At 33.9% G+C, this 27,670-nt stretch overlaps 1 protein-coding gene across 7 annotated transcripts in view; it reads left to right on the top strand.

Annotated features, from left to right (window-relative positions):
- The window catches only part of LOC123528776 (uncharacterized), a 75,560-nt gene extending 52,915 nt beyond the window's left edge, over window positions 1–22,645 (top strand). For 4 of the 7 annotated variants that reach the window (XM_053521752.1, XM_053521751.1, XM_053521750.1 and 1 more), the window contains exons 2-5: window positions 1,962–2,049; window positions 5,455–5,569; window positions 6,939–7,082; window positions 8,505–21,212. In XM_053521752.1, the coding sequence (XP_053377727.1) occupies window positions 1,965–2,049; window positions 5,455–5,569; window positions 6,939–7,082; window positions 8,505–9,393 (1,233 nt within the window). In that variant the 5' untranslated portion in view covers window positions 1,962–1,964 and the 3' untranslated portion in view covers window positions 9,394–21,212. Of the gene's footprint in view, window positions 1–1,961; window positions 2,050–5,451; window positions 5,570–6,463; window positions 6,559–6,938; window positions 7,083–8,504; window positions 21,213–21,559 lie in introns of those variants that run through there. The other 3 variants (XM_053521756.1, XM_053521755.1, XM_053521754.1) reach the window with 3 other exon arrangements.
- Window positions 22,646–27,670: the final 5,025 nt, after the last annotated feature.

The following is a 27,670-nucleotide window of genomic DNA, read 5'->3' as shown; positions in this document are numbered from 1 at the left end:
ATTTTCATGGCATTTTTCTTTAATTTAAGTAATAATTGTTGCAATACATTTTTGTATATAAAGAACATGATTATTATACATAAAATAGAAAAAGTGGAAACTCCACAGGTCGCTCAACACAACAAAAACGAAAATGTTGCAGGCTCGGTTTGATTGAGCCTGTTCATGGACGGTAGTGGAAATGCATGCTACCGTCCACGCCCTCTAGCCCCGGGTTGAGCAGAACAACATTTACACATGCTAAAAGTACAAAAAACAATTTAGAGATATCCGCAGATGTGTTCATACGGCGGTGCACATCGAACCTTCAATGCTACACTAGTGTAATTCCATGAAAAGCGGCGTATGGTCCCCAGTTAATAAAATGTTGTAAAACAAATTTCTAAATTGTAATCTAATTAAATAAAGGTTACTACGAAGAGTTAAATGTTCTATATATCGTACGTAAACTTTTATTGGACGTGTAATTAAATTTGTGAATGGCCATGTCTAACTCTGAAACTTCAATGTATACTTTCTACAACGTTTTTATATCTTGATGAATTTTATAGGTAGATAAAATTATCTGTGTCATTATTGTACATTTGGGCGAATCGGTCCCATTCAGAATTATGTTAATTTATGTACTACGGTAAATTCCTTTTATCACGTGATCGGGAAACGGCATCTTTCTTCTTCGTCAACATTCAAGAGTGAATAGCACGCTCCTTTCTTTAATTGTATTTTGGTTAATTTTTGGTTTTATCTTACCACCACCTCCCATTCCATCTCCTCTTTCAAGTGACAGTTTTCTAATTCTGAAAGATTTCTCTTATTATATAAATTCATCTACTTTCCTTGATATGCTTTCAGCGGTTTTATCCGCCCTAATATGTGAATATATATATTTGTTATGGTATTGGGCTGTATGGTATGAGAACATATCTATTTGTTAAGGGCGGTATTTTTCGCCCAGAAATGTGAAAATATGAATTTGTTAAGGTATTTTTCGGCGGTATTTTTCGCCCAGATATGTGAAAATATATATTTGTTAAGGTATTTTTCGGCGGTATTTTTCTCCCAGATATGTTAAAATATATATTTGTTAAGGTATTGTTCGGCAAAATAAATATCGCCCTTTTTCAGTCAACACTTAGTTCACTATTATATTTTCCCATACATAGTCCTCAGGGTCAGTGCTTCGTTGTGAACAGATGCATATAAAGTGTTTAGATCGGATTTTGTGTATTGATGTTAGTTTTGGTTTTATTTTCTTATCGTTAAATGTAAAGTATCTTTAAAATACCGGCGAACTTTTGAGTACATATATCCGGTAACGGTATAAAATCCGGTGTATTTTCGGGTACCAAAATACTGCAGATACGGATGTCATGTTTTTTGCATTTTTGTAAATACATCGACGTCGGTAAACACATACTTCTGACATACCTGTTTTGTTACAATTTCTTAATGAAAATAATCGGATGCTAGCTGATAATTACCCATTAAAGAGTTCTGTCTGGCCTAACAAACAATATACCTATGATTTAATCGCCCAACGGGTATGAATAACTAACATTGTGTCATCAATTTAACCAGCTGCACTGAGCATTGTAGACATAGGCATGTTGTGTTTAACAAGGTGACTGTCTGCTGATTAAAAACAATGGAAACGCCAAAACAAAACCGTAGGAGATTTACGAGAAAATTTAAACGGAAAGTTGTGTCACATTACAAAACAAGGCCATTGATACTATTTCTAATACCAAAAAATATGGATAGCTTATTTTTGAGTGTGGCTTATTTATGAACCCTTATTGCCTGTAGTAAAATGGTTGCTTTTTTTTCGAGACCGGCATATTTTCAAAACCGGCTTATGTTCGGGATTTCAGGGTATTCAATAGCCCTGAAAGTAACTGAATCAAGATTATAATGTAGGATTGCGTCACGATTGTAACAACATTTTCTGATTGTTTTCTCAGATTATGATGCAAAAAGGACTGTGGGTCTTAGTGTGCAGTGTGTTTCTGATGTGTATTTGTTATCAAATTAATCTTTTCGAATTCAAAGGTAAGTGTGTAAACATAGCTTTAATTTTGTTTTCATTGTTTGCGAACAAGATGTGCAAAGTACCAGTAGTTTAAAACAGTTAGTGCAAAACCGAATAACTTTCAATTCTAAAATGATCAGAATACTTTAAAAATCTTTCGTATTCTCTGCCATCCTCAATTTACCTTTCAAACTTTTTGACCATGTTAGAGCACTGAAGTTAAATAAGAACTCGCTTTTCAAATGGCTGGTAGAAATTTAGCGATGTGTTTTCCCATGGCAACGGCTAATTAAACAAATTATGTCAGAATTTTCAGATTTTTAAAAGATCGTTTTGAACGAAACCGGCTGAATACGTGGCAATGAATTCTTTTATACGTGATAATCAAATCAATACCTATCGTATGAATTTCACATAACAGTTACATCCCAGTCTATCGTATGAATTTAACATGACAGTTACATCCCAATCTATCGTATGAATTTAACATAATGAGTATACCGTACCTGTCGTATGAATTTAACATAACAATACCCATCGTATGTAATTATCAATACATATAGTATGACTGTAATATATCAAGTGTACCAATACATATTGAAAGAATATATCATAATAAGTATATCAATTCCTATATCTAAAATTAAGAAAATCGGTGTAAGTTTAGCCATTCATGCTTCTTTTAAATATATGCTTTCAATATTTCACTCATAATTATTTGAGAAGTAAAGAATTTCTGCATCCTAACGTCATCATCGGAAGTTGTTTTTGTGGCAAGTTACGTTGCTACTGCGTTTTTGAAAAGGAAAATCAAATGTGTATAAAATCATGTTCAAAAAGTTACGAAGCCAAACAAAAATCGAGCTGATTTGTAAGGAAATATAACAAGAATAATGTATTAAAAGCTTCGACGATTGTTCTTTAACTGTGATGCATAATCACATCTGCATAAAATGTGTGTAGACTTATGCCTCTACAAGAATTATAGTTAAAAGTTTATACAATGAAGAACATAATTGTTTGCATCATAATGGAATCAAACAGGTGTAAACTGCAGAAACTGAACAAGTTAGTTAGTTTTCTATACATGTAGGCACTATTTATTTATAAATTTATAATTTTAAATGTTTTGATTCATGGAACCATGTTTAATATAACACCAAGGACAAATAAAGGAAAATTACAGAGAAAAATTTCCTAAACATTTCACACTAGTTAAAATCGTATAATCATCTTCAATTTTAAGCAGTATATATGTACAGCTTACATGTGTTACCTGATATTCTATTCTAAAACAAAAGATATTTTTCATTTCTTTGAACAAAGCTTTGTTTCATTGATTTATAACACAAAAACAGTTCGTTGGATTCGCTGAGATGTTTTAATGCAAAATTGTGCCTCTTTAAAGGTATATTAGATCCAAATTTCATATTAGTTTATGTTCCCATAAAATCATTTAAATAAGTACACACTGTTTACATGTGTAAATAAACACTTTGTTTATTGCATTAAGTGTAGAAAAGCAATCTTACTAGTGAACAGAAACATGTGCATTACCTATATTTATACTTTATGTTTCTGTAGCAATTGTTATTATTATTATTATTATTATTATTATTATTATTATTATGTAAATAATCCTCACAGTGGAAGATATGTCTCCGAGCAAAGAGTTTATCTATATCATTATACAAATGGAGTGCTTCCCATGAAATAACAAAATATTTGACTTTTCAGCTCGAACGATATCTAGAAGCATAATGACAAATATTACATCTGACAAATGCCATTTTATCATCAGGAAAATGCATACACAGCATATGATTTTGTTGGTACTTTTAGTTACACTGCTTGTTGGTGACAGGATACGGGATATACGCTGTCGAGGAAATCCATATCAGGCGAGAGCGAAGCTCGAGGCTGATATGGACTTTCGAGACAGCGTATATCCCGTATCCTGTCACCAACAAGCAGTGTAACGATTTTATCTTGCCGACTACCTTTTACATCCTCGCTGTACTGATTGACATAATTTTTATGTTAATAAAGCTACTTACAGTTACAGTGCAGACTGGAATCCTAAAATCTCATGCTTTGATTCTAGTCATAAAATGCAAAATGAACTGTATTTTGACAGAATCACAAAACACAGGAGCTCATTTGTACAGGTTATGAACAGGTTTTGAAAAACTTTTACGTTCCATCCTTTCCAAAAATCATCAGATTACACGATGTCAGAAATGTCTTAAAACTTTGGCTTTAGTCCCGTTTCCTGTTAACTCCTTTATCTTGCAGGTAGATTAAATGATCCTACAACAAACTGCTGTCTTACAAATGTGTTAATTCCTTTGCTTTTCGATGATTTAACTGTTTAGCTAAAACAACATTTCAACCTGTCAATCGCGACTGTGCCATACAGAGTTACTGTTCTTCTATATAATCTCCACTAACTTCACGAACCTAAATTAGATAGGAAAAATGAGAGCGGCAAGAAAACACTATTTTTTTTTATCTCGGAAATGATATCTATAGCTTGGGCTTATAATCTGACTTGTTTTAATTACCCTAGCGATGCGGCAGCCATTTTGTTTTTAATCAAAATTCATATCTGTAACGTACTAGGTATGAAGGTATTAAATGCCTCCGCTACTATTTTCTATATAAAATTAACATCTTATAACATATTTTTATCAAGATTTCTAGCCTTTCACTTCCTGCGAGACTACCCTTGTCTTGAAGGTCTGTCTTTAGGCAATCAAAATATACCAAAAAATATGGGGTTGACCATAATGCAGTGAAACCATGGTCACGTGACTGAGACACGCGATGAAAACGCTAATATTGCGTAGGTAGACATCAGGAAATACCTACTTCCACTTTCCTTTTACAAGGCAGCTTCAGATCAACTTTTGAAGCATATAACGTAGCTTAAAATCATATGCGGACATTCCTTTTTACAATCAAGCATCAATAAAGCTTATATCTGGCATGAAAACGGCCTTTACTAGGCGGGAAAGTTGCACTATGTATTGATATGGACTACATTCGAGTGGACCACGGAGGCATATCCGGCTAACTGCCACCTTCATGCCTACTAGCAGGATATGGAATATTTCCTGTCTCCACGTGACGTCTATTGACCAATAAAAATGCAAGAAACTTGTAGGAGGCGAGATAAACAAACACAGCTGAAGAAAGTTATAATTGTCTTCTCACAATTTTAAAACTTGAAAGTATATTGACTGCACAGTTTTGGTTTCTTTCAATGTTAAAACTGTATAAAATAAAGTATATTTCGGCTTGTTAAACTGTTTTGCGCGTTTCAATACAAAGATGTCATACTATTTTTAAAAATATATCACTTTTAGCTCAGTTTGTTGATATTTATATAATGCATTCATAAATATTTCTACAATGCGTTGAAGGTATCCAAGAAACATATGATATGGACATGGTAGATGAAACTTACTCCAAGGAAATGTTTCAAAGAATATCAAATGATACAGATATGTTCGTATATTCCGCATACTTCGACTACCGGTAATATATCATATTGTTTGAAATGATTTACGAAAAACATGTAAGGCTTTACATGCCTAGTTTGGTCACCTACTACTGTATACTATAGTTAGAAACATTAAGTGCTTCTGCGCATGCGTGTGATCGAACGTATTTTAGTTGCAACTATAGGCAGTTAGATGCAACAATAGTTAAAATGTAGGTGCTATTAGTAAACATATTCCCCCTACAGGCGTTTAACTATTTAAGGTAGCAGGGTACACTTAGGATCGAAAATTTTGGGCACGGACAGTCTTACATGTAGCGAGTCGCAATATTGCACTTCCCTTATGAGCAGAATCAGGGTGGCCATTTTATAAATTGAGTGCATGTTTCGTGCTTTTAATTGATAGCAAGATCAGGATTCTCATACAAGAATAAAGAAAGTTATCAAAACGAAAATTTTACACCATCCATGAAAAATAGCATGCCAAAATCAACAATTTTGCACGTTTTGAACAGCCTGCAATGATCCCGCTGCAAGAACAATGTCTAGTTTTATTGCATTTCTCAGTTTAATAGTCCTTACTGAACTTCAGAATATAAACTGAATGGGGGCCCATCCAGCTCGTTTTTTTTTTTTTACAAAACAGCGAAAATGTTCCGGAGTATCAATCAACAAGCACGGAACCCTTCCGTGATTTGAATTTTTCCGCGAAAAGGTGTCTCATTGATTCATACAAAGCTACCAGCAGTTAGTTTTACAACTGACATCAGAATTTTACATGTACCGGCTGTATAAATTTTCTAAAGAATTAACAATCATTATCTCTAACCTTAATTTACAGACATCCAAAATCACGAAGTTATTATAATAAATATTGACGGGGGCCAAAATTCGAAGTGTACCCTGCTACCTTAAACGTTTTTTTTTAGGTGTCAACAATGTCGAACACAACTTTTCACCAGATTGTGAGTAGAAACCGTGACAGTCGGAGAGAAAATGTTGCAACTCAGGAAATGAAGACTACGTAATATATTTCGTTAAAAGCTATGGAAATTCTCTATCTTTTATCTCAATTTTTGGGTTGTTTTACACGCTGAATGTAAGAATAAACTGAAAACATGGTACTCATCTGTATATCAAGGTCTTGGCATGACCAATTTGTTAATATGTTTTAAATAAAGAATGGCAGCTTTTCAGTCCAGTCACAGATTATCTAAAATATCTAAAGATTCTTTTAAAGTCATCTTTAGATACTACCTTGCATGGTAATTTTGCGTTTAAACACATAAGCGCAACGATAAACAGTAATAGAATCTAAATGATTGTGTTATGACGATATTATAATTATGTTTTTGGCTACAGTATTTAAACAATAATAATTTTGTTATTTTGTTTAAATTTCAGAGCAGGCCATATACGAGTGATTGGTGTATCTGCGCTTAAAAATGCTACTGCAGTATATTGCATTTTAAGATACAACAACAAATCGCCCTCATATAGATATTTAAGGGGACACATTATGGTTATCCCGGATCACCTTGGTCGAAAGTAAGTAAGAACTTTTAGGTCACCTTACCCAGAGCATCATTTTTTTCGCCGCTCGAATGTGTTAGCAATTTTACTATCAACTTACAGTTGGTCAAAGTTATAGTCCATGTAACGAATATTGGTTCGATACTGTTTCATCAAGGGTCAAAAATAGCTCACTAGTTAAAAACCTTCTTTACACACTGGAAGACACATTTAGATATGTGTCAAGGACATTCTCGGCTTAACCTGTGTAGCTCTACTATAATGCTTTTTAATTTCTTAATATAAAAAAGAAGAAAGTGTACTATAAATGATACATAACACTGAATTTGTCTGGTCAATGATACAGAGAATGCGCAAAATGCTGATAAAATCTTACTCAAAACGATCTACTCTCTTCTTTAAATAAACAATAACATGCTCACCAATAACATGCTCACCCCCCCCTCCACCCCCCCCCCCCCCCCCCCCCCCCCCCCCCCCCACGCAAGACAATATTTTATCAGTTATCAAAATATAGGCAGTACATGTAGTTCAGATGCGGAATAATTACATGCCTAGTTGTTTGAAAATAAACATTTCATTCTCGGGAGGTATCAAAGCATATAAGAACCCATTGAATTTAGTCATGAATTCCTTTACATTATCGGGTCAAAGACATTTGACAATATAGGGTGATTAACGACAACTGTTGTGTTTGTTTCATAGATCCATTTTTTCCGAAATGCTAACTTCTGATTAAGTTGTTGAAGTTTTTGATCTGCAGTATTCACCATTTTTTGTTGTTTAAAAGGGCCCTCCGTGGCCGAGTGGTTAGAGTCGTTGACTTCAAACCATTTGCCCCTCATCGACGTGGGTTAGAAACCTCATTTGGGGCGTAGAATTCTTCACGTGAGGAAGCCATCCAGCTGGCTTACGGAAGGTCGGTGGTTCTACCCAGGTGCCCGCTCGTGATGAAATTATGCACGGAGGGGCACCTGGGGTCTTCCTCCACCATTAAAGCTGGAAAGTCGCTATATGACCTAAAATTGTGTCGGTGCGACGTTAAACCCAACAAAATAAATAAATAAATTGTTGTTTAAAAGTTAGTTGTAACGATGATTTAAAAAGCGTTAGAAATCATTGTCATTTCTTATTTTTTATTTAAGTTTTCTAAGCTTTTGTTGCAACACCGGACTTACTGATTTCTAGTTACCTTGACTTAACAGAACACAACAAAAACGGCGAATGATTGATGATGATTGAAGACGTAAATAGTAAAGATTAAAATCCTATAGGTGGCTCGAATGCTTACGACTTATGGCTTTACATGACAACATTATCAAAAACTAACAGGAAGATAGAATTTCTATAAAAAGCTCAATTTTATGTTGATTTGTTATATATATTCAGATATATTTTGTTGTTAGGCTGTCATGTTTTGTTAACAAAATATTTCAGGTATAAAGCAGTCTATGTAATATGTCAACTGAATGGACACAAGCCTCCCAGTACATTAACAATTTCAAAGAACAAAGATTTTAGAAGTGATGACAACATTTTACCTGTACACCTGATTCCAACGACATTTCCAACAATGCGAAATTTCACTGTGTGTTTGTCACCTTTGCATAACAACTTTTCAAAAAACATGCAACTTTTAGAATGGCTTGAAATGACAATGCTCTTGGGTGTTGATAAAGTTGATATATATGTTCACAGTTGTTCTAGTGACGTCATGACACGTCTGCAAATGTATCAATCTAGCGAATTCATTACAATCATCAACTGGCCGTTACCGAAATACCTTTGTAATACTTATTTATTGCATTATTGTGGACAGCTTGCAGCCCTGAATGATTGTCTTTATAGAACGAAAGGATACAGTAAATACATTGCTGTTATGGACATTGATGAGTTGATTATTCCACAGAAACATGAGGACATGACATGGAACGATATTTTACACAGACTTCCTTCTAAAAATGCATACGTTTTTCGAAACGTAATTTTTATAAGAAACAAAAGCCGAGAGAAAACTGAAGGAAATTTGATAACGCAGGCCAATACTTTGAGACACACACTCGTATTTCAAACCTTCGATAGGTCAAAATATATTGCAAAAGCTGACAACGTTGAAACGCTGGGTATTCACTTTGTTCGGACTATGAACGGATCTCACTATTCCGTTGATCCTTCTATTGGATTGTTACATCACTATAGATGGAAAGGTGTGCCGGGTATTAAGATTAACACAGTGCAACATCAAGTTGCAAATAAATATTCTCATGAACTGAGGAAGAGAATATATTTACAACTTAATAACACTAATTGTTCTCGTGTGTTGTAACTTAAAACAAACAATACCTATTCTACATGTTGTCATGATTATTTTGTTTAACCTGTTTGACTCATAACAGTCTCGGATTTAGTTTGCAAATCTGGAATTTTTGCAAACTCAGCTACCTTTTATCTTTGATTTTTATGTGATCTTTTGACACCTAACAATAGTTCGGGTCTCATAGAGAAATAATTGGCCATTTCCTTTCAAATATCTCAAACAACGAACTCTTGGGACGGCTTCAAAGTTAGTCCTCCCATGGGAGTATTTTTTTCTCCCGCGGGGTTTTCGCTATCCCATGGGAGGTCCAATCGGAGGTTTTCTCCCACTTTAAGAATTGCGGGAGAAATACCCCATTGGGTTTTAACAAAATTTCTGAAATTCATTATTTATCGCTGGTAAGTATATCTTAGTCTTTACTGTCGTGTTGTTTCTATATTAAACCTGAAAATAACCGTTGTGAAAATCTCCCACTGGAGGTTTCCTCCCACATGTGATACTGGCGAACTCCAGCGGGAGAGTTCACCTGCGGGAGAATTTCTCCTGTTTTGAAAATGGGGTTATTCTCCTGTTTTGAAAATGGGGTTATTCTCCTGTTTTGAAAATGGGGTTATTCCCCCATTTATTCTTACTTTCATATACAGAATCTGTTCTTGGTAGTTTACGCAACAATTTGTAATTACAACAGATTTTTTAAAAATAATAATAACAACAACAACAAGTTAACAGTAATAATAATAATAATAAATAAATAAATAATAATAACAACAACAATGATAATAATAATAACAAGAACTCTAAATGCTTATTTTCGTGTAAAGTTATTTATGCTTATAAGAGATCTCACCTCAAATAAATTATGCTAGCTATCTTCTATTAGAGGTAATAAATATGTTAACGCGCACCGTAATAGCCCGCGGGCGGGTTTTACAGCTTCCGCAGGAATTCACCCGTGACGTTTTTCTCTTGTTACCTGTATGGTCAAAATTAAGATTTGCATTAGTGGTTCTTTATGTCAGATTGTTTCTACGCTTTTGCTGAATACTTTGTGCAGCCGCATCGTTTTATCTAACTGAATTTAGCGGGTTTTTTTTTGGCAGTCAGCTCTTAATTTTCAGTCTGCTTTTCAAGTTTGAATCTTGTTTCATTCAGGCCTGCTGTTTTTTTTTTTCTCTTTGCTTATCCCTTTTTAAAATGGATTAGCTTTGATTTCTATTTTTATATTTTAATATTTCATTTTTACATCAGTATATTATACTGTAAATGAAAAATACTTTTGTAGTTTGTTTAGTTAGCTTTACATGTTCATTTCCAAAGGAACCTTAATTAAACAGAACTAACATTAACAATTGTGTAAAACTAATACTGTACCATAAACATTAATCATTACGTGATTTTCAATGAGCAAATAAGTTACGTTTACGGTATTATTATTCTTTGCTGACTTGATTTTGATTTCATACAAATGCGCAGCTGATAAATTAGCTTATTGCACTTTTTTTACCATGTTATAAATATTCGCAATTACATGATATTGCACTTTAAACGATAACAAAAATTTAAAACAGGCAATGTCCTTGACACATCCTTGAATTTTAATCATGTTAATCAATATAAAAGTCAGCAAGTGTCCAAAATACTGTAACTGAATATATGAAAGATCAATGTTTTCGAAAAATAGTTTTTCTTTGATATTCTTTTACTTCGGTGACCTTACAAGCTATAAGATAAAAACAGTGAAATAAATATAAATGTCTATTTTTTAAAATTTATTTGTCCGTTTCCGTTTCAAGGTCTACGGGAGGTATATGTCGCAATTAAACTGATTGCTAGTATTCTTTGTATTATTTTCGGTTTAATCCCGTTTTTCAACATTATTTCATATAAGTAACGACAGGCATAATATTGTCAATAGGGCAGTGCTCATCAGAGATGGTGCACTGTGACACATTTACGGCATCCTTTAAATCACAACAGGAAGCAAACGGCTAACCCATTGGTCGAATTACTGACTCAAAATCAACACCTGCCTTATCGGAGCGGCTAAATATTAGAGGGGTGAGCAGCTACATCTACAAAGATACAAATCACACATTAATCAGTAGATCGCATTTATACGGAATTCCGTTAGGGTCATCGCCTTTGAATGTGTTCATCTGAAACGCGATACTCGATAGTACGACGATGAAAACGCGAAATAACAAAACAACGATAACGAAAACGCGACAACACGATGTTAAATACGCGATACTACGATAACGAGAACACGATTATACGATAGTACGATGATGATAATGTGATAAACTGTCGTGTCGCGTTTTTACCATTGCACTGTCGCGTTTTCGTTATCATAGTATCGTTATTTCGCGTTATCATCATCGTACTATCGCGTTATCATCATCGTACTGTTGCGTTATTATCTTCGTACTGTTGCGTTAACATCATCGTACTGTCGCATAATCATTATGGCATCATTGCCTTCCGGTGCGCATGTGCATGCTCAAAATTAAAAGATTAGAAGTTATGCTTTTAGAACTACAGCTCCCGCCCTCAAGATAGGGCGATATGCAGATTCGAACCCGGGTCCTCATGTATGAAAATCATGATTTTTATTGATGATCTCCACTAGCTACAGGTGCCAGTTAGCCAAAAGCAACATAATTAACTATTCATTTTGTATTGGCAACTAAATAGACATTTACAGAGAATGAATTTAAGGAGGCGAACAAGTTCAACAGGCTTTGAAAATTTGACTGCATTTCTCATTCCTGTAAAATCATGAATAACATTTCTGATTAAAGGATATTAACTCTATCACTTTTGGTTGTTAACCGCTTTACTTTTTATTTTGACATGTGAAAACTGAAAATGAAATGCTATGTATTTCTGAAGAAAATCCCCAGACGTTACTGCATTAAAATGAAAATATGTGCCATGCAAACTGAAAAAAAAAAAAATAATAATAAAAAAAAAAAAAAAATTCTTCGAATATTTGCGATGTTCCGATTTCAGCGTGGTTATGCGTCTTATGGAATTCAACATCGATAACTTGAGTTTTACAAGACATGCATTCGCTTGAATTTAATTTTCAGTGTAGAAATAAAAGCCATCATATTTGTGCCGAAAACATTCATCGACATATTTGTGAAAATATTCATGTTAGACACAAAACACTCTCTGATCATGTTACAATATGACATTCTCTTTTGTTGTTATTAATCTTGTACAACATAGAAAACTCATAGCGATTGACCTGCGGAGTGTTTGCAAAATAACATACTTGGTTTTACCTGGAAAACGTTATACAACCCATGAACAAGCAACATAAATCATTTTGAATTTTAACAGTACTAAATTAACATGACAAATATTAACCAGAACTCTGCTTGGGGAATTCTCCTATGCACATAGGCCACGGAAGGCGATATGATGATGATGACGTGACAGTACGATGGTAATAACGCGACAGTACGATGATGATGATGCGACAGTACGATGATGATAACGCGACAGTGCGATGGTGATAGCGCGACAGTATGATTGTGATAACGCGATAGTACGATAGTGACGATTGTGATAACGCGACAGTACGATGATCATGACGCGACAATACGATGATGATAACGCAACATTGCGATGGTAATAGCGTGACAGTACGATGGTGATAATACGATAGTACGATGATGATAACGCGACAATATGATACTGGTAACGCGACAGTACGATGGTGATAACGTGATAGTACGGTAATGAATTTGCGAAATCACGATACTACGGTAACGAAAACACGATGATACGATATTACGATGGTGAAAACGCGACTGTACGATCATACTATCGCATGATCGCGTTTTCGTCATCGTGTTGTCGTGTTTTCGTTATCGTAGTTTGGTGATTTCGCGTTTTCATCTTCGTACCATCGAGTATCGCGTTTCAGATGAACACATTCAAAGGCGATGGCCATAACGGAATTCCGTACATTTAACGTTTTAATGTCGCTTTTTACGGCTAAGTAATTAGTAATTGTGTATTCGAAAGTTGTTGTTGTTTTTTTTTTTTTTTTTTTTTTTTTTTTTCACAAAACACATCAATGACATGTGTGCGACCCATTGTTGTGTCCTTATTTTTTAAAATTATGTAAAAAAAAAAAAAAAAAAAAGAAAAGATTTATGATAATATTGATATGATTCAGATAAATCCTTATTGTACTAGTATTTGGATTAATTGCTCCAAAATGCTATCGAATATTATGTCTTATATTTTTATATATTTTTGATATATACTTTGAATTTGAATAATGTTTGTTAAGCGAGAGAAAGAAGAAATCCATAGTTTTGTTGGAGAGAAGATTGAAAAATATCATAGCTCCATGTTTTATGTTACTGCTTCGCATTCATCAAAACAGAATATTTGTGCAGCACAAAAAAAGAGACAAGTCAACGCCGCGAACAACAGTTTTATTTATCAAGTTAAAATGGGACCGGGTATCAGAAGAGCAGATAATTATTTACTATTGATTTAATATAATTTATAATTTGTTTCCTTTTCAATCACAGTCGTAACTTAGTTTCTTGAAAGGAATATGAGCCGGAAACTTTAAATACGTCAAAATCTTTTATTTCTCTTTAGATAATTATCTTTCACTTGCGCAATGACTGTGGGGTATTACGTAATGCGCGTTTCTTACCTAGTGATCATACGACACCAGGCCGACTGTGTAGCACCGACCAATATACGACGTAATAAAATATAACATCACGGCAAATAGAATATTTCGCTTTCTAAATCCTGTCTTATTTACACAACCTTACGTTTATGTTTTCAACGTATTCAGAATTTTTTTAAACATACCAATAAACTAAAGTTTAATTCCATTACTCCGATAACAAGGAAAACTATATATCATATATCTTAACCTATATAATGCTGGACACAGCTGATTCTGCCTTTGCGACCAGTGTAGATCATGATCAGCCTGCATCAGTGCAGTTTGATCAAGATCTGCAATGTTCGCAATTCAGTCAGCGTTCTCTTGTAACAGTGAATAGTACCGTCCAAACTGAAATTTGGACAAGTTTATTAAAGCAATTTAGCATAGTAAGGGTAAAACTGTATATTTCAACATTTTGAGAGACTTAAAATTGAGTTGACCTCCTTTTGAATATTGTTACCCTTTTTATGAAAAAATAAGTTCACGGAGTACATAGGGACGGGAGAGTAGAGGTCGGGGTAGGCAGAGAAGACACAATCAGTAACATGGAATTGCCTGAAACAATGCCTACAGAATGTTTGGTTTGCATTTCATGCATTCACATTTACAAACAGAAACTGACTTTTTTTCGGTCAGCTATGTTTTTATGTATTTTGTGAATATGTGTTTCATTTTGCAAACTGTTGTCCTTGAATGCGGAAATTATTTTTCAATAATTCATGATACACAGTGAGTAAATAAATCATAAAAACGGCAACATTACTTTTTTACTATTTACTAAAGATATATTTTCTCCAAGCGTTTGACGCCGTAAATAATTCCAGTGTGTTAAAAGCAGTGTGTATTTTGCGAATCCCTTAAAATGTAATATTTACAGCTGTCTCATCAACATTTAGATTGTAGAAAACATAATTAAACGATATTGGTTCAACGCCAATAAAACACAGCTTGACCCGTTATATTATACCACTCCCATTCATTTGCACAAAGTTAAAAGGGTCCTCTATTTCAGCCAGTCAGATACAACGGAAAAAGATAAGTCACACTGCAGGCATGACGTATACTTGTGCATTGTTTCAACAATAAAACAATATTCTTTTTGACAGAAATTTTCCGAAATGAGCTTGTTTATTGGCTAGGTTATGTTGTCAGTAAGTAAATTTATATAGAATAATGCGGCAATTATAAATATAAGAATAAACATTAAATATTATGTAATATTTATCCAGAGAATTATTGAAATATTTGAGCGGATGTGTTTTGGTAGTACCAAGACGAAATTGTCATATCAGAATGGATCAGATATGCAAAATTTGGAAAAAAATCAATGAAAAACTTCAAAGTAAATAGAAAATTAATTTATTATATCAAAATACCCGGAGTAATATTTTGTTGCTCATGTTGGTATTATCATATCCAGTTTTCCTTAAGGCAAAAAAAAAAGGAAAGAAAAGAAACAGTTATACGTTTTAACACAAATGCTGCGGTCAGATCTTTTAAAGATATATACAAGTGTGTCAGAAGTTTATTGCTTTTAAATTGTTTGGATCCTTGCTTATTTTTCTAAAGTCCGTCTGTTATAGAAGTGCTTATTGCGAACATACTTAAGAAGGGAGGGTCGTTATCTAATTTCCGCGGAAATGTTAATTTAACTGGTATTTCGGTGTCGTTCTTCATTTCGTTTCTTGAATTATAAAAAAGTAACATAAATTAAATGGTAGTTATAACGAACTTTCAAGATGTAAAATCTGATTCGTTGTAAAATATATAAAATTTTCCCGTTATTTTTACACAGACCACCAGAATATATATAGACTAAAATTGTTTCGTGAATTATTTTTCATAAGAGGGACGTTAATATATGCTCTAACGTGCGTTGGGTGTGCTTTTATTATTATTATAATTATTAGTCTCAATTCCTACAAGACCAACGGACAAACTCACGATTTACTATGCAAGTTATATTCACTCTCTAGAAGCTTGTCCCAGGTATTTCTTTCGTATGAGTACTCGAATATTTATCATTCTTCAAAATATATGCTATAATATGAGCAAAGAAAATATACAGACATAAATGATAATAAAAGAACAAGAGCGGTAAGAGAGTGTCTGATCGGTAGCAATATTAGTGAAATACAAATTAAATTTAATACATAACATTATTGTATTATTTTTATTCAGTAATTTACTGATATACAACGGGTGACTTTAATATCAGGCATACAACGTTCAATGTTCCAAACAGAATGATTTTCGTTTTTACTGCCACAGGACCAAACTTGAATTCTTAAGAGTATGAATTTTAAAAAAAAGTGGAATTTCCCGAAAAGTATTAATCAGTTAATAAGTATGCAAAAGCAAACAGAATTTGAATTTCGCTCCATGGTATTCAAATATAAAGAAAATATAAAAAATAATATGAACCAAGGCACTGCCTCAATCGGGATTTAAAGGTAAAATTTGTAATAATTAAAAAATACTGCCCATGCTTGTACTGATGGACAAGTTATGTGGACGCTTATAACGCACAAGGAAAAAGTGTATTCTTCCAAAAATCCGAAGTCAGACGCTCCGTGCAGGTGTCGGAAAGACACATTTTTTTTAATTCCTTCGATAGTATATCGCATTCGGTATATACCGTATGTTACTGTAGAGGGATCGATCCGGATTTTCGTTTCTTCGGTTGGACCGATTCCCTATCTAAAAAAGAACTACTTTTTTTCCCCAGTTTCAGCACCCTACTGTCATGAATTTGTGTATGACGTTTTCGAATGCGCATCGACCACTTCGAGTACGGGAGGCCGTGGGTTCGATCCCCGGCCACGTCATATCAAAGACGTGAAATGGCACTAGTAGTTCCCTTGCTTGGCGCTCAGCATTAAAGGGAAACTTGCCACATCTCCCATACCATCTTGGCGATGGATTCAATCAGGAATGAGGTGTCGAGAGTGATTAATGTAAGTTGTAGAACTTGCTTTACAATTGACCAAAAATAAATGTATAAACTAAATGCGTATCACGCTGTGTAATCAAATAAAAAAAAAATAATAAAACACATGAAAAGAAAATAAGTACGATCGAATTTCAAACATGCTTTTACTTCTTTTTACATTTTACCTGCGTGTTAGCGAAAATATTGCATCTGATGTCAACACTGTAAGAAATATTTCGATTTAAGACTGATTAAGAAACAAACAAACATTCCTTATACCGTAACACTTAATTAGATAATGGTCTAAAGAGACTTTAAAACCTTATCTATCATGTGACATAACAATGTAATAAAAATGTCATATTATAGCTCATCTAACACCAGTCCGAATTGCAATGGATCCGTCCAATTAAGCGCACCAGGTCATAAATCCCCCCGCTGTCACGCCGTAGTGACTTTAAATTGGATTAGTGCGAGAGAATATACAGGCACTGATTAAGGACTTTATTCAGGTTTGTAGATTTTAACCGTTTGTTGCATATTTATTGTATCTTGAGAAACTTTAAAAACGAAGCAGAACGGAGAAAAAGTGTTAAAAAAGTACAGAACAGACATTTTATTATATTTAACTTTAACATTTACAGTTTATCGTCTGTTGTGCTAATTTTTAACCCGTCAAATGTGATTGCGTTCGATATCTTAATATTTGGCCCAACTTCGGTGCTGTCCGTATGGTTTACGGAAATAAATTTTAGATAAATGTCTAAATATCATAATAAGTATTGCAAGTGAAACCCATACTCGTCGTTCGTATTTGTGGCTCGGTGGCTAATATGCGGGAAATTGCTGGTTCGAGCCCATTAGCGAGAACTTTTTTAATTTTCATTTTTAGTTTTTTATTGATTTATGTTTTAAATTACAAATGGACAGAGGAAAATAGAAATCCGCGGTAAAATGTGTTTCGTACTAACATTTTAACGATCGAAACTGAATCATCAATATAGCTTGTTGTAATTCATATCTATGAAATTTTGTAATATACTGAAATGAACTGCGAATAAAAAACAATATGAAAAAAAAACTTGTTAAAATACAATGGAGGAAATATTGGATAAAAAAATGTACATGTACCAAGTGTTTGTTGAAATTTGTGAAAAAAAATCACAGACATTACACGGTTTCGATCTTAAGACCTCAAGGTTTCAAGCAGTGACCACTGAACTATCGTGACTTTCGTACCTCCGTATACACGCAAACCATTTTAATTGCAGGTTACTTTCCCTACACGATATGGAATGTACCGAAACTCAAACGAAGATTAAAATAACCGACCGTGCAATCAATATGCATTTTGACAGGTCAGTGAAATAGAACAATAAAACCATACGCAGTAATGTAATAAATAATAACAAATGAATGAGTTTATGCAAGCAAAAACTATATATATTTTATTACAACGAATTCCAATTCATTTGTTCTTAGTTTTAAGGCCTTTTTTTAAGACAAAAAACAAAGTAAAAATAATCAACGCTTTAACATTTGTAGACTTTAGTGAATTTTAACAAACTTGGGATGCCAATGGTAATATACAACATATTTAGAATATATTTGTACCTGTACGATTTCTATTGTGCAAAACATTTTATCCATTAATAACCAGATATCAAACTTTAATTTCTTACACTTAACAATTCCTTGAAATTAGTTTTTAGTTGCTAGAGGACGGGGGATATATCGAGTGACATTATTACAGTCTTCACTAGAACTTAGGTCAATTTATTGTAGGTACTTGTGCAAAGAACAGAAAACGAAACAAAAACTCATTTTTACTTCATCGTATTTCAATGAAAATCTATCACTTTTAAATCAGCAGTATAAATGAATGATTCATTTAAGAGAGTTGCCAGTTTTGCTTTCACAAAAGTTTGTTTTAGCCGACAGTGTGTCGAATATTGTCGTATGTGAACGTGAGGTTTCCTTTGTAATGAATGGATACTTTTTACAGGCTTATAACAACACGACTCCCTAAGATATATATATAAATCACAGGTCGATAGTTTGTGCTATTGACTATTTACTTGCGTATAGTTGGAAAATATATTTAGTTGAGCTAAAGTTAAAACCTGAAGCAAAGGTATGAAAATTTAATTCTGATGTAATGTAATAAACACTGCATGTTAGAAGTCAAAACTATTTACTCTTGATATCTATTATACCGATATTGATAAAATTATAATTAATTAACAAAAAGTGAAACATTAAATGCAGTTTCAAAATTTCATCGAGTCGCCAGTGGGGGGTTTCCTCCCATAATGAAATGGGAGTTTTTTTGCAAAAGTCGTTTTTCAACGCGAAATCATGTAAGAACAGTTTTTTATTGTGTAATTTATAAATCTGAGTTAAAATATTTTGATTTGAAAATTTTAGAAAAAAACCCACGATTTTTTCTCCCGTAATTGGTGAAGTGGGAGAAATTCACCCGTTGGACCTCCGTTGGGTTAGCAAAAACCCCATGGGAGGAAAAAATACTCCCATGGGAGGACCAACTTTGAAAACCTCCCATGAATTCATTCTTTAACATATAAAGAAGGAAATGACCAATTATTACTCTTTGGAGCTAGAACTGTCGTTTAATGTCAAAAAATCAGAGAAAAGTCAAAGGCAAAAGGTAGCCGAGTTTGCGAAAATTCCGGATTTGCAAACTAAATCCGGAGACTGTTTCATTTGTAACTTCGGTACTCTCGTACTCCAGTGAGGTATGGGGGTTTTCAAGTGCTGAGTCTATCGAACGTGTTCATAGGAAATTTTGAAGTGGGTTTTTAATGTAAAAAATGTCTGCTTTTAATACAAGACTATATGGTGAATCGGGAAGATTACCATTGATATATGAATGAAAAGTGAGACTGGTAAAATTTTTTCTAAAATTGCATAATAGATGTGAAAATTGTATATGTATATAAAATGCGTATTTGGAAATTATGTTAAGGTTGACGGAAAACAATATTGATAATTGATCACTGAACATGAAAAATATGCTGCATCAACTGGGATCTGGGGCCGTATTCATAAAACATCTTAAGTATAAGAAACTGATTATTCACTTAAGTATTACTTGGGTAAGAAATTTATTTTACTTAAGTATATTTGTTATTCATAAAAAAAATTAAAACGTAATTCTTGGCTTTTATTGTGGACGAAAACATTAAAAAGAACAGGATTAATTTCAGACAGATACAACATGCACAATTATGTTTAAAGTGATTTTATCTGAAAAACAACACTTTTTTCGTACTCACGACACCATTTTGTTTTCTGACTTAAGTCATTTCTTACGTATCTTAAGTTTAAGCTGTTTTATGAGTAGGACTGAAGTTTTTACTTTGACTTAAGCTGAAATCACCACAAACTTAAGTAAAATCTTCAGCTTAAGTCAAAACTTATACTTAAGATGCTTTATGAATACGGCCCCTGGTGAGATCTGGGTTTATCCAAGATCAGTTAATTTTAACTTGTTTCTGTCTGTTTTAAAACAAAGGCTAAAAGATACATTTTTATCTAGCTGGCTTGAAAACTTGAACAGTCATCCATCCTTATACTTGTATAAAGAAATGAAACAGACGTTTGGAATGGCTGATGTCTTGAAGTATTAAACAGTTTGAAACATAGACGTGCAATTGCTAATAAAAGACTAGGGTCACATGATTTGTTGGTAGAGAAAGCTAAACATAGTAACAATCCTATTCCTCGAAATGAAAGACTGTGTTGGTTCTGTATTTTAAATGATATAGAGGATGAATTCCATTTCATTTTAAAATGTACATTGTATAATGACTTAAGGAAAAAATACATTAAAATGTATTACTATAGAAATGCAAGTGTATACAAGTTTATCGAATTGTTAAATTTTTCAAACAAGTCAGTGCTTAATAAGCTAGCCTTATTCATTACTAAGGCTTTTAAACGAAGACGATCTAATATCAGAAATGAGATGGTTTAACTTAAATATAAAACTTTAATGCAATGTAATGTGAGAAGAATTTTGCACTATGTGTTTCTCGATATATAATATATTTCATGTTTTTGCTCTATATATGTTTTTTACGCATGCTTGTGAATATTCAGTTGTGCTTATGTCGATGAGCTATTTATGCTTAAGACTAATAAAACTTATGTTATGTTATGTTATTATTTTCCGATGCTATATATGATTAATTGGTACAGACCATGCTTTTTCTATGTTATGTAATATGATCATAATGTAAAGATCATATTGTCCGATGTTATGATATAGGCTATGATTAATTACTCGTTAAAGACCATGTTTTGTTGATGCTATGTAATATAACTACTCTATAGACTTTCTTCCTACGACGTTATATCTGATTATTCGTTCAAAAAAGGTAAGGGTAGATTTATCGAAAGCACAACCAAAGAGCTATGCACACCAAAATAGGCCCGCAACAAAAAGAAACTATAACAGGAAAATATAGCAGACGGGTTGCTTCAAAAATCCATGTACATTTTAATTATAGGCAAAATACAAACATGGGTATGGGGTAGATAAAATGATGGAAGTGTTGGGCGAAGTGGACAAAAGTAAGGATGAATATTCAACAGGGAAAGCCACGCTCCAAAACCGCTCTCTCCCTACACTGAAAACCACAACAGCGCAAACTTGCACGTAAACAAGACAAACACACACACGCACGCAGAAAACAAACACAAGCAGGAGGACAGCCCAGGGACGGCCAGTGGCAAAAATATGATCGCACCTGACATCACTTATAGTAGAAGAAGAGGGGCATGAATGCGAGGAAGCGATGGGGAAAGAAACACCACCAACAAACAAGACAATATATATACACACAAACATAGAATAAGAAACGGACAAAAAACAAGTATCACCTCGGATCAGTCAGTAACCTGTATAAAGGAAACTGGCGATTTAAACGCGTTTAGGGCATGCCAACCTCGAACTAACCTTATTTTCAACAAGTTAGACAAGACAGTGTAAATGAAATAACTTCCCGCAGAGAAACGCTTTAACATTAGTGAAACAATACCAGATTATATAAAGTAAAAAATATAGAGATGCTTTTGAGAAAAGCGCCTGTCTCCCACAAATTCCTAATCATCTAAATAGTAAGTCAATCTTTATATACTGTTTACTAAGAGCACATGCGCGTGCACATTTTTGACACCAAAAGGACCCATGTACTACTTTTAAAAGAAATCTGAGCATTTTTTGGTAATTCAAGGGTCATAATTCCGAAGTGCCTGGGCCGATTTGGCTAGTTATCGAACTTGGCCGAGAACTTATTGGCAAACAAATTTTATTCCAGTTTGGTGAAGATCCGATGAGAAATGTTCAACTTAGAGTGCGGACAAGCTTTGTGACAGACAGAGAGACAAACACACACACAGACAGTGGTGTGGGAGACATAATTTCACCAAGACTATTTTTCTCCGATGTTGTACTACTATGTGTTTACTCGTTATTCATAGCCTTTTAACATAATAATTTTAAAGCTTGATGTTGAATAATGATTGCCGCCAAAATAATTCAAACAAGAGATATGTTAGTTATGTTGTGTATCATCATCGGCACTTTTAATCATTTCCAGTACCTTCTGGGGAATATTGTTCGCTGGCGTTCGGTCGTTGACAGAAGCACAACCCGTGGTTGATTATACCGGAGAGGACGGATACGGTAGGTTTATTCTAGATATAGTCTGTTTCTTGTTAATGTACCTTCAGTGTATGTTTTGTTTCAAATAACTGTACATTTAGCAAAATATTGTTTCAACTTGCTCTGCATTCAATATATACTATTCAGTATTATAATTATATTACTGTGTCTGCAGTTTTGCTCTTTTTTGTCTTTGTTTCCTTGTACTGTACTTGCAGTGCATATTGGGTTTCTAGTTACTACAGTTTATATGCAAATAACTTGATGAAAATTTTCATCTTAATATAATGTGAATATACCGTGCCTTCTGAATTTTTACTAATTTACAAAAAGTAGAGGCATTTGAAGATGTTGGATAACTTTTCTACACAACAATTCTTCCTGTGAAATGTCTGATTTGGATTTGGTTTGCTCATGTTTATATTTTGTTGATATTTGCAGGACAGTTAGTGTTATACTCATGGTATGCTTCTTGTTCACGTGTATTGTCATCCTCCTCAAAATCCTCATTGCACAAGTGACTGATAATATCAGAAGGTCAACAAGATGCGCAGAGAGGGTTAGAGGTCAACAGAGCATGGATTGTGGCCAAAGTGGAGATAAACAGTTTCTTCTGTAGAAGAGTGAGTGGTGATTTTTTTCGGCGGCTGACGTCACAATATTTTTTGACTGATACATGAGTATTTGAGTCATCTAGTGTATTTCAGACATCAGGCATTAGATTTGATTATTGACCTGCAAGCCTTTCAAAATGTGATGAATATGAGTTTGTGAAAAAGAACTTAACAGAATTGATAATAGATTTAATTATATTACGACCCGGCTTAATTTGCATAACATATGAAACTATCAAGTTAAGGCTTTTTTTAAGGCTTTCAAAATCGATAGTCAATGTATATTATCGGCTTTAGTTCATACTTTTATACATTTAAGGACTTTAGAAAATCACACTATGCGGTGTATGAAGATATAGAGGATCTTAAAGACGTTCTAACAAAATGGGAATCTCCACCACTGAATGAAATGAACAAGTATGTCAAAGACATATGGGATACCTTAGATAATTATAAGATGAACCTTCTTACAATACAACATAGGTTTGTTCGTCAAGAAAATACTTTGCGGAATATATAGTAAGTTTAATGCTTTTAACGGTTCTATACGGAATAAGTCAGATTATAGTGAACCGTGTAATATTGTCAATACTTATAAACTTTAGTGCCTCCGTGACCGAGGGATCAAGTTGGCTTACTTCAGATCACTTGCCCCTCAACGATAAAGGTTGTAAAACCTTGCTTTGGGTGTAGAATTCTCAATGTGAGGAATCATCCAGCTTGCTAACGGAAGGTTGGTGGTTCTACCCAATGCTCGCCAGATGAAGTAATGTCACGAGGGGCACCTGGGGCCTTCATCCACCATAAAAAGCTTGGAAAGTCGCCATATGACCTACACTGTATCGGTGTGACTCTATGCCCAACCAAAACAAAAACAAGAATATCCTCCAAAATATGGGTATGTATCATACGGCTCCTTATATAAACAGCTGGTCAATAGTTACGTGCTTTTGAACTGTCTAAGAGTAAATTTTGCTCGGCCTAAGTGAAAATTTAATGAAGAGAAATAAAAACGTATTTCTGATACGATGTGATAAAGCACTTACTGAATGACTTGCTGATCCGTTATCTAGTGTTTGACGCCGGCCCTTTGGACCTTGTGCAATAGTTTTGACTATTGACCGACACACATTTCAATAAGTGTATAGTTACTTCCTTTCCCGAATATTTTGAAGTTTCATCAAAATCATTTATCTATTTTGTAAACGTGATAAAATTGAATGTATTAAATTAAGATGAGAAATGTCTTCTATTTTTCGAAAGCTGAAACAAATTAAAAAAAAGATATGATTATATTACACCAAATGGCATTTTATAGACATGTTGCTTAATCTTTCTGACTTTGCAAGTAATTGTTATTACCACGTGGTTGGTATAAGGTTTCATATTGTTTATATTATTTAATCTTTATACGATAATAACCATTTTCAATTACAGAGATCAGTTGCATTGCCATGTTACTATGAACACAACAGGATCCTACGATATACCAGGCGCAGGGCCACAGTTTTCTCAGAGACCGAAGTGCTATAGCCGTAATACGGAACAAAATGATTTCATTCAATCTGACGATAAGATTGACAACAGTGCAAGGAAAAAACGCTTACAGAAAGGAAAGAGCTTTACACTTGACAATGTTCAAGCTGTTTTAACAGTATAGAGAAAGAGAACAGTGAATTATGTAAAGCGGATTCTACAGAATATGATGATAATATTTGGTAATCATTTAGTAGCAAATGTTTTATGGTTACTGTGCCAAAGAAATAAAAATGAAGTAGTAGTGGTCAAATTGTTTCCGACATTCACAACTTGAGAGTACTTTCCGGTAATTCTCTTCGGCAGTATCTTTCCGGGAAATGAATGTGACACATAGCAGCAAATGTTTCAAAAGATCTTCCCAAAATACTTTCTTAATTACAGCTTTTCAAAATTAGTGAAAATTTATGTTTAACTTTTAGGTAGTGTCGTTCTTTGGTCCATGATTTTCTTATACAACTTGGGTATGAAAAGATTGGTACCACTGTCTTACTTTGGTATGATGGTAAGAGGCGACATGTAGGGTCTAAGATTTTGTTCTGTTTTCTGTATTACTGTGATTCCAGTAGGCATAAAATATTTGATTCCATACCTCATATTTTTTGATGTAACTGAGATCTGAAACCAATATTTAGACATATTTGGCGTGATATAAACTGTACTGAGTTGTTTCGCCGTAAAACCACTTTCAATTCGTTTTAGCTCAGTGACGTTCTGTAGCTAAAAGTATCATTCTTGAATAAGAAAGGTTTTATATCTTACATTAGCAAGTTAGTGTCGATATCTGTTATTTACGGCCGTGAATCCGTTATGGCTATCGCAAATTTTCATGCGTTTTCAAACTTTTAATGCTACATGTGTATTTCGACATTCCACCGACGGAGCTCATACTGCTATTTCCTTGTTTGCACTGTGTGGACATATGGTAAAGTTATTTGTATTATGATATTTAACTGAGCAGTCCCTTCTCGCACACCATACCCATAGTTCGGATTTATTAAATGTGTAAAGGCATGTGCATAAAAATGACAAATTTTGCCGACACCGGTTAGTTGTAAAGTGTTTTTTTTATAAAAGTAATAAGTGGAAATAAAAAATAGCGCTCATCTCATTTACACGGATAGTTCAGCTTTATTATGTATGCTATAGTTTTTCGCATTTATGCTTGATGACATAGAGTACTTGTATCGAAAATTGTGACACGAACACACTGATAACTTTTCCCACTTTAGCCTTTTAATTAAAATTAGAGTTCAGCACTTCATGGTTTTAATGTATAATCACATTGGAATAAAGTTTGTTACCTGTCATTAACAAACTCAATCAACCAGAGTCTGCAAATATTTTTGTTTTGTTGCATTCTGCGCTTCCAAAGGATCACCTTACAGATTTTATTCTCTTAAATGAGAACGAAATGTGTTTTTTTTTCGTTAAATAAAAATGCCTTGGCGATATTTTGCTGCGTGATGCCTCATAAAATCCTTAGGTTTTTCCTTATGTGGATTCGAGACGCAGCCAGCCCGCTTAGCTCAGTAGGGAGAGCGTTGGTCTACTGGTCGCGAGTTCGATTCCCGGGCGGAGCGTATGTTCTCCGTGACGATTTGATAAAAGACATTGTGTCTGAAATCATTCGTCCTCCACCTCTGATAATTCATGTGGGGAAGTTGGTAGTTACTTGCGGAGAGCAGGTTTGTACTGGTACAAAATCCAGGAACTCTGGTTAGGTTAACTGCCTGCCGTTGCATGACTGAAATGCTGTTAAAAACTGCGTTAAACCCCAAACAAACAAAGTATTCGAGACGCTTTAAACTTTGTTATATTATATCAAGAATAGCTCAGACCTTTTTTATTACTTTGTAACATTAGCAACACCAGTGGAACTGGGAAGATGTCATCGGAATTTGTTTAAATGGATAACAAAATGAAACGTTACATGGTACATATACAGGTAAATATCTGCAAGTGTCGGATAGTATTTTCATAATTGATCAATATTATACCTGTTCTTTACTTAATAACCTAATTGCACATACAAAGTACCAAAACTATTATAACACAGCAAATCCTAAATGTTAACAGTCTGTCTCAGAATTTTCAGCTTTGAATTTGAGAGAAACATTTTTTGGTCTTGCTTTGGAACTGCTTCCTTTTACCGGAGGTTACTTTTTACCGTAGGTTACTTTATAGGGGATAAATTTGGAAAGGGAGCGAAATTTGTAACATTGTTCTAAGTCAATAATCAGAATTGCGATAACCATGCACAATGTACTGCAAAGAAAAAATGTAAACTTTAAACTTTAAAAATTTGAACGAATCAGAATTTTCCAACGACCTAAGTGCAATAAACGTCGATTCACAGAATATAGACAAGTTTGTGAAAGAGTTTGAATCGGAAATAGAGGATGTCCTGAATAAGCACGCTCTCTAAAAAGAAAATAAACTACAATTCAGAGAGCACCCAAACCTTGGTTCTATAAAAAATTGCAACATCTAAAGCAACAAGTTAGAAAGTCCGAGCGTACATGGAGGCGTTATGGTAAAACAGATCAGTTTGAGACGTATGAACAAGTAAGAAATGAATATAACTTTGAAATCAAACGTCAAAAGAGAAACACACTCAGTGAAAAGATAGAGAATGCTAAAGATGATTCCAAGACTCTGTATGGATTGGTATCTGAGCTAACTGTACCAAATCTTAAAACTCACTGTCTCAAGGAGTGTCTAATAATTCATTGGCCAGTGAATACCAAAACTTTGAACCTCAAGTAAAGGATATACAGAATTTAAACAAATTTACTGAATTG

This window comes from Mercenaria mercenaria, chromosome 13 (genome assembly GCF_021730395.1).
Source record: "Mercenaria mercenaria strain notata chromosome 13, MADL_Memer_1, whole genome shotgun sequence".
NCBI lineage: Eukaryota > Metazoa > Mollusca > Bivalvia > Venerida > Veneridae > Mercenaria > Mercenaria mercenaria.
Note: the sequence above shows the minus strand (reverse complement) of the source record. Positions and strands in the feature narration are given on the sequence as shown.